Raw genomic sequence first — 9164 nt, 5'->3', positions numbered from 1 at the left:
ATATTCTTCAATAATTCATGGGAATTGGATTTGATGCTTTAGATAACTTGTGGATCAAGATTAGATCCAAAAAGATTGGGCTCATTTGCAAGAAAATCCATTTTGAGCCACTTTTGTTTCACATTTTTCATCCAAAATTTTCCAACTTTGATAAGGCATATCTCCCTCAATTTTTAAGATATGGAAGAGTTCTAGGACTTTTTGGAAAGCTCAAAGTGTCCTATACAAGCCACTTTGGAAATGTTTTTTCATTTGGAGATTTTATCTTGATGATATGGGCTTTGACAAAAAACTTCTTTTGGTTGACTTTCAAAAATGACCTTTTAGTCCATATCTCTTAAATGAAGCATTTTTAGCCTTGGCATATGAGAGACAAAATTGTAGAGAATTCAATTTCCTTTAAAATTAGCTTTGGATGGAAAATTTCTGATGTTCCATGTCAAAGTTATGGCTGGTCAAAGTTCAGTTGACTTTTAGGTCAAAACCCTAATTTAGAAACTTTGAGTTTTGTTGATTTCTGAGCTTTCCTTGATGAATCATGATCAACCCTTGATCAAATGATGAATGTTACTTCAAAATATTGATGTTGACCAAAAATCAAGAATTTTGACTGTATTTTGACCACTGTTGACTCTTAGGTCAAATCAGTTGACTGTTGACCATTTGAGTTGTTTTGTGAATCAAAGCTTGAAACATGGTGGGCAAATTTTGGGGTATGACAACAGGTTACACAAAAAAGTTCGAAAAAGAGCCCCAACAAAGGTTTCTAAGATTAGTACTTGGCACAGAGTTGGAACACCTTCATGAAAGCCCATGCTCTGGGATGAAGCTACGGGGGAGAAACCTTCAAATGACCCATGACATCCATCTCTAAATCAAAGAAGGGAAAAAGTATACCTAACTCAATGAAGATGCATATGTCATCCAACACCTAGGTGACCATTTTCAAGGGCCGACCACGACTACTAAAAGACTCCCTTGATATTCCAAGTGTCCGATGAGTCTTAGAAGCAAGGCTGGCCAAAGACCCAATAACACGAGGCCCAATATTACTCCGGCATGATTTATAAGCAAAAGTTCACTTTTTAGGTTCATTGAATAATGAATGTATCTAGTCTACATAAAAGACAAGATACATTCATTATCCAATGAACCTAAAAAGAGAATTTTTCCTTATAAATAAGGCCAGAGAACTTTTGCTTATAAATATTCCGTATTGATTTGCTTGGATATAGGACTTAGGTTTCATTTCTTATTTTAAGATCTACAAAATTCAATTAAGATTTAAAGTAAACTAACCTTGAATTCATGGAAAGGAGGAAAACCAAACAAGTCGGTGTAAAAAGATTTCAAGTTTGGAAAATCCAAGGCGCTGCCAACGTGAATGTTTGTCACCTCTGCCGACATGTTCGTCCTCTCCACCGTGCCTGTTCTTCATTTTCCACCTTTTTGATATGCTTTTTCTAAAACATTCATGTTTGTTTTTAGTTAAAGAAATGAGGAGAAAGATGTTAGAACAATATTAGCTGCTACATTAATTCTCTATGTTTTGACGATAACAATACATATATTTTGTAGGTAACAATTTAGTTTTTAATAGTTTCTTGAGTGTGCAGATATTGTGTTCTAAAAAATTCTAGATTGTTGTCCATGAAGAATCATTAGAAACAAGCAAGGCGCCTCAGAAATACCATTCCTATCTGATTCTGAAAAAACATCAGCAGTTATGAAGAATACCGAATGTTCATCAGAAAATAGAGTTACAGTGTGCTTCTCAAATATGATGTTGCTTCAGAAGTCACAGGTAATCAGAAGAAAGAAATCTGTTAGAGCTTATGCTCCAAGATCAGAAATCAGCGAGCGAGCTTTCAATTCAAGTTCAGAAATCAAGATTTGTTAAACAGAAAATGTGTTGCTTCTAATTCTGAAGACAAAGTCAAGAATCTGAATACATCAAAGGTCAAGCCTTAAAAGACCAGAAGTCTCTTCAATCAATGGAAGGACGTGTTTCTCAGAAGCTCACTTATCTGATAACAGAGTTCTAACTCTTAAAGGATTCTGATATGATGTCTGAAGAAACCAATCTGAAGACCAAGTGCTGAAAGACTCTGAAGACGCGGTTTTGAAGACTATGAAGACTTGAAGCTCTAAAGATTCATGTTTCTAAACACAAAGGGTACTGAAGACCAAGTGTTGAAGAATTTGAAGACGTGGTTCTGAAGACTTTGAAGACTTAAAGTTCTGAAGACCCAAAAGCTTATTTTCCTTCTTCCAACTTATGTTGTCAGCCTCTAATGTCTCTTTTGAGAAAATATAAAAAGAAGACTAAATCATCCAACAATGTTGACGACAAATAGAAAAGCTGTTGTTGTTGCAATCATCACGATGCTAATATTTATACTGCCATAATGGTTGTTGTCGTTGTCGTTGCAGTTGTTAATTGTTGTTTGGCTTGAATGTAATTCAACCAACACAGTGGAAAGGAATCAACGTATACAGAAAAAGAACAAATGCTCAGAAGCTGGTAATTTAGAAGCATCTGTCAAAAAGTTAAGTTGAAGTTCATGCCAATTCAAAATGCTACTGGGCCAATTAGTTGATGTTAATGCCTAAACTGATATGCATAAGACAATCATAATAAAGAAGATGGTGAAGAAGAATACTACAAGATGCTATCCAACATCTAATTATATACATATTTGTAGAACAATGTAATGAACACAAGAGTTGTTGCTCATATTGTGTTATAGTTCTAGGATTCTTCATGTAAATTGTTTTAACACAAGAGTTGTTGCTCAGAGTTGTGTTAAATAATATATGCTTAATCAATTGTGTAATATGCTTAGAAGAAGCGATCATATAAACAAAAATCTTAACAACTATATGTTGAGGGTACCTTGAGAGATCGAGTGAAGGTGGGAAGCTCGAGAAGACATTGGATGTGATCATTATGGAAATCCCCTTAGAACACCGAGTGAAGGTCATAACTCTAAAGGGGGTAAATGAATGTTATATCCGTCGAGATCATTGAACGTATCATTTCTTAGTGGTTAGTCACCTGCGGTTGCTTATGCATTGTTATTAGTCACTTACGGTTGCTTGTGCATTGTTGTTAGTCACTTGCGGTTGCTTGTGAATTGTATTGTGAGTCACCTGTAGTTGCCTATGTAATTGTAATCAATTTGGTTATAGTGGATTAAGACCTTAATTTCAAGGAAAAATCACCTTGGTAGGGTGGACTGGACTAGCTTGAGAATTTCTAAAGTGAACCAGGATATATCTTGTGTTCTTTGCTTTTGTCTGTTATATTCTGATCATCATTCAGGGAGAAGTCTTAAGAAGGCAAAATGCTTCTGAGAAATGTTAAGCCTTTGATAAATAAAACTTGAAAGCTTCTAATAAACAAAAGCTTCTTAAGCTTCCGCGTAAGAAAATTAAGAATTGAAAAATCATTGAAAACCCAATTCAAACCCCCCTTTCTTGTGTTTTTCTCAATCTTCAATTGGTATCAGAGTTCCGACTCTATATTGATTTTGAATCAAACACTTAACCGTGTAGAGATATTCATGAAGAGATATAGAAAAACAATGGTTGTTTCAAACTCTATTGAATACAATGTTTTCTGGTCCAAGCCGTCAGATGTTATGGAGATAGATTCTATGAAGATCTCAGACTCCAACTTAACTATCAGAAGATATGAAGTTCAGAATCACTCAAATGGCATCATCATCAGAAGCTTGTTAAGAAGTTGTCAGATCAAGATTTGAATCTTTTGAAAGAAAGTCCATGATAAAGAGTTTAGGAGTGAAAGGAAGATTTTAATCAGATTCTGAAGATGAAGCTACAATCATGTTTCTGAATCAAAAAGGCAGAAATTCAAGGCTCTCAGTAACAAAAGTAAAAAGAATCACTCTATGTAAAGGGAAACTCTGACTGATTAAAAATGTCTCAAAATTATTAAGTAATTTACTATATGAAAGAGACATTTTTGCTTATCATGGATATTTTCAATAGGTTTTTTCCTAAATAATTCTTACTCATGGGCTAATGTATTCATTTTAACCCACTTTAGTTCGATTGTAAATTCATGAATAAATTAATAGATGTCTCATATTTCTTTAGCGATATTATATTGTGATACTAAAAAAATTCATCCATATATAAAGTAGTAATGATGATTTTTTACTTTCAAACTATATTTTTGGTTTTTACTTTTAAAGTGTATTTCCTTTATTTTATCCTCTTTAGTCTATAAATTTCTAGTATAAACAAAGTTAGGAGAAATTGGAAATTGGAAATGAAAAAATGGGGAACAACAATTAGGTTCAATCACTATAGTAGTGGCCATGAAAAAAAAAATTATCCACTGAATTTATCATTGGTGTGAGAAAATAGAATCACAACTATTATTTCATAATGACGTGTAAGAAAATTAAGATTCTTGAAATCATCCATATAGAAGAAGAGCGTCATGTTTCTTATATTTTCCTGCAATTTAAAGAAGTTTTTCCATTCCTCATCATGTTGAAAATAAAAGAAATTAAAGACTAATAAAGATGAAAAAGAAAACTCACTTAAAGAGATTGATGTTACTACTTACAATATATAATTCTTCCAATGTATTTTAAAATATTAACAAATCAATACGTTAAGTGGGTTGGAATTATCATATACTTAATTACCATATATGTCATCACCATTGACAAAGTAATAAGACATTATGATTTGATTTTTATACGTGAAACAAATTAAACAATTTATTTACGTGGGTTGAATATGGGAGTATAATATTCTAAAACGAATGTCAAATATACTTTTTGCTTAGAAAGATTTTCAAAAAGTTGTCCAAAAATCAGAGTTTAAAAATTGCATGAGACTAACAATTACAAGGTGTGTATAATATGTGTGTTAAAGATCTACTTCTTCCTAATATTAAACAATGGGATGTGGGTAAGGTGAAATTGCTTTTCGATCATGTGGTGGCTGAAACTATTCTTAGAGTCCCCCTAGTGGAGGAGGTTGTGGAGGATAGGTTGGTGTGGCAAGAGGAAAGGAATGGTGAGTATAGTGTGAAATCGGGTTATAGACTTTGGAGAGGGGTGCAAAGTAGTAATCGTTGTAATGATAGGGAGGGTAACTGGAAGAATGTCTGGAACATCTTAGCGCCTTCTAGAGCTAAGCATTTGTTATGGCGTATTTGTCGGGGCTGCCTTCCAACCCGTACTAATTTGCAACAACATCATGTTCAGTGTTCGTCTATTTGCCCGTGGTGTGATATTGAAGAAGAAGATGAGTGGCATGTCTTTTTTGGTTGCATTTCAACTTCCCAAAGTTGGCGGGCAGCAGGTTTGTCAGCTCTTATAGACTCTCGTATTCACTCTTTCCATGATGCTAAGTCGCTTATATTTGATGTGTGTAGTCGAGAGGATCGTCGGGATGCCGGGAGATTTGCTATGGTACTTGAATCCCTTTGGAGGAGTAGGAATAATGTGGTTTGGCAAGATGATCGAGAAGATGCTATAAGAATTGGTTTACAAGCCTATCACAATTGGTATGATTGGTTCCTAGCTAGAAAGGACCATAATGGGTGTACTACTAATAATTTTCCGCTTACTTGGATCCCGCCTTTGGTTGATCAGGTGAAGTGTAATGTTGATGCAAGTTTTAATAATAATGTTGTTACTACTAACAGAGGTTGGTGCTTTCGGGATCATTTGGGTAGATTTATCAGAGCTGGTTCTGCGTGGGATTTAGGCCTTTATTCGGTCTTTGAAGCCGAAGCCACCGCGCTGAAGGAAGCTATCCAGGATGCTATCTCTCTCCAGTTCTCCCATGTTTCCTTTGAAAGTGATTGTCAATTCTATCTACTCTAAGCATGTTGGTTTCTCCGAGTTTAGTTTTATTATTAAATCTATTCATAACATTTTATATTTATTTCCGAACTTTGAGGTAAAGTTCATTAAGCGCCAAGCGAATTCGGTTGCCCATAAGTTAGCGAAGGCGGCCAATTCTTGGTCTAGGCGTAATATCCTTAATATGGTACCTCCTTGTATTTTTCAATGTTTGATGAATGAAAGTTGCTAAGTCTATTTCTGTAAAAAAAAAAAAGCATTTTAAAAAAAATTATGTAATTAAGTAGATGTATGTTGATACAATAATGATAGAATTATAATGAATTCATTAAATAATAATAAGGTAATTAATCTAATTTGATCCTAGCAAGAGGTTTAAATAAAATTTGATAAATTGATAAAACAATCTACCATTTCAAATTTTCATAATTAATCTCCAGAGAGAATTTTTAGCAGCTAATATTTGACATACACTTAAGCTTAAATATTATTTTTTTTTTCGATAAGCACTTGTATTAAACGCACAAAGGGTGCAACCCAATACAAAAGAAACGAAACAAGCTATCCAAACGGACGGCAAAAAGAAAAACTACACACCAATAAACATACAAGGATTGACAAGCCAATCCTTAAACGAACAAGTATCGTTATCTCTAACAAGAAAAGAGAACCACTCCCAACCAACATTCTTAATGACCAAAATAATCTCAGTGGAATTCCAAACACTATTTTTGAACACCACCTTATTTCTACCCAACCAAATGCACTAACAAACTAAAAGCCATATAAAAGCAATGAAAGAAGAATTAATTGCTCCGCCCAAAAAGCGACGGAAACGGTCCACCATCTCGACCCCTTGAACGGATCCGTGAATGTTACTCATGGCCCTTTGAATCTCCTCCATTGACAAGCCTAACTAAATCAACACCTCTTTCCAAACAACAAGCGATTGAACACAACTAAGAAATAAGTGATCTAAAGATTCCTCCTCACAACCACACAAAGGGCACAAAATGTTGATAACACTCATATCCAATCCGCGCAAACAAAGAGCCTTACGGGTCGGGAGAGCATTAAGCAATAATCTCCACCCAAACACTTTCACCTTACTAGGAACCCTTGCCTTCCATAAACAATTTAATTCTAAACAACTCACTTCATCCAAAAGCACTCCGTAGCCATTCAAGGAGTGAAGCCACCGAAAACTATTTTTAACCGAAAAACCATCAACATGCCTCCACCAAACCAAAATATCACCCGCCCCTGAATTTGGCGTAACACCCTCCAACATAGATAACAAAACAGCCTGGTAACAAGCTACCTCCTCGTCTAAAAAATCCTCCGCCACCTCCACATTCCACCTCCACACATTGTTCACCCAAACACCCATTTCATCCACACGAGAGCTTAAATATTAAATTGATATAAACAATAAAACCTAATCACGTCAAATTCTAAAAAATAATTAAAACCTTAGAACATGCAAATTATGCCAAACTTAAAAGAGCTCACGATAAAGAAAAACAGACATAAGATCTATATTAGTTTGGTGTCTTATCCTCGAATACACCTAGTACGGTCTTCAAAGGCGAGCAATTGAAAATTCCACAATCTTCCACTAATTTAAAATTATTACAAGTGTTTTTTGATACAATAGATCTTCAAAAACAAAAACAAAAATTTAAAGCTATTCCTAAACAACACATACTCACTATGTTACAAATCCTCGCAGAACTTCACTCAATCTTAAATCAACCACCTTCTTAAAAGTAAAGCACTAAGGATTCCCTGGGCAACAATCTTCATTAAATCCTCCCGAAAATCATTTGTCTAGTCTTTGAATTGGTGAAAGAGTTGAAACTTCAAAATTTTATCCACATTGATCTCCACTCAATTTTTTTAGAGAAGTTGGTCCTTTTTTTTTTACTGAATGTCAATCTTTGAAATTGACAATCAAATATAATTATTTAATCTGAAAACCAAAAAAAATATATTCATCAAAATATTAGAACCTCAAATGTACCTCATAACTATCTCACTCATACTCTCTCTTAGAGTTGAGTAACGACAACAATTATTTTTTTGACAAAAGATTGAAGATGAATTTTTTTTTAAAATCTCACACCTAATTTGTTCACATTCAAGAAATCAACTCAAGAAAGAAGTTTTTCCTTCAAGTTTAATATGAATTTTTTTAGGTTAATAAAGCACTCTTGATTTTTCAAAGATCATAAGAGAATGTAAAAAAAATTGCAAGGTTGTGAACAATATTAGTTTGCAAATTTATGAACTAGAAAGAGAAAATTTTGCTTTTAAATGTGCTAGAGATAAGATACAAATATGTTTAAAAAAGTAGAAATGTAATTCAAGTCAAAATTCAAAATAATGATTTGAATTAAATGAAGGACTTGAATCAAGATGAGAAAATCAAGATTTATCTTGTTTGATTCAAGCCAATTCATAACTCGAGTCACATATCCCAAATGGAATTCCAAAAGTTGATAATTCATTCGTGATTTTAGTTATCCAATATATGACTCGAGGCAAGTTGTCTTTAGATTCAAGTCAGGCAAGACCTTAAATCGAATCAAGTATTTTAACGCCAAAATTTAATTTTTTTTACTTACTCATAATTTTAGTCAAACAATATTGTGACTCGAGTCAAATTTATTTGCAAAATCTTATTTTCACGTCACTAACTTATGATTGAAGTCACGTAGCTTTGACTTTGATCAAATGCTAAATTTAAAACAAATAAAAAAACATTGTGAATAATTTCAACACAAGAAAGCATAGAGATAATTGTGAGGGACACTGAATTAGATAAACAATAAAATAACAATATTTAAAAAATACGACAAAAGTATCAAAACAAATAAAAATGGCACTATTTTTGACATAGCAATTTCAACCTATTTTACTCTTAATTTTATTTCTAAATCTATTATTTTCAAACTTATATATACTCTACATAAAAAGTAAAGTTGGACCAATATAAATACTCTATCCACCCAAAAAAAATATCACATGAAAGCTCTAGCTTATTTGTAGTCGGTAGGTCAAAGGGAGTAATGCATGACTCATGAGATAGAGGAAACATATCTGTAAAGGAGAGAGGATAATGCATGTGTGTGAACTGTGGATTAATAAGAAAATGGAGGTAGCGGTAGTAGGTTAGAAATGTGAAATAATAAAGAACATGACCTCATCATCTTATCGTGCTTAATTAATGTCAATTGTTTTCATATTTTTTTCTATTCTATCTAGTTGACACATGCACGTCGAGGGGTTTTGGTGTTATGTTTATGCTAC

At 33.5% G+C, this 9164-nt stretch overlaps 1 protein-coding gene across 1 annotated transcript; it reads left to right on the top strand.

Moving 5' to 3' along the window:
• The first annotated feature begins 4901 nt into the window (after positions 1 to 4901).
• On the top strand, positions 4902 to 5873 carry LOC131614632 (uncharacterized). The gene has a single exon (XM_058886193.1). The coding sequence runs from the start codon at positions 4902 to 4904 to the stop codon at positions 5871 to 5873; it is 972 nt and encodes a 323-aa protein (XP_058742176.1).
• The last annotated feature ends 3291 nt before the right edge of the window (positions 5874 to 9164 follow it).

This window comes from Vicia villosa, linkage group LG6 (genome assembly GCF_029867415.1).
Source record: "Vicia villosa cultivar HV-30 ecotype Madison, WI linkage group LG6, Vvil1.0, whole genome shotgun sequence".
In the NCBI taxonomy this organism is placed as follows: Eukaryota; Viridiplantae; Streptophyta; class Magnoliopsida; order Fabales; family Fabaceae; genus Vicia; species Vicia villosa.
This window is presented reverse-complemented; position numbering and strand designations above follow the sequence as displayed.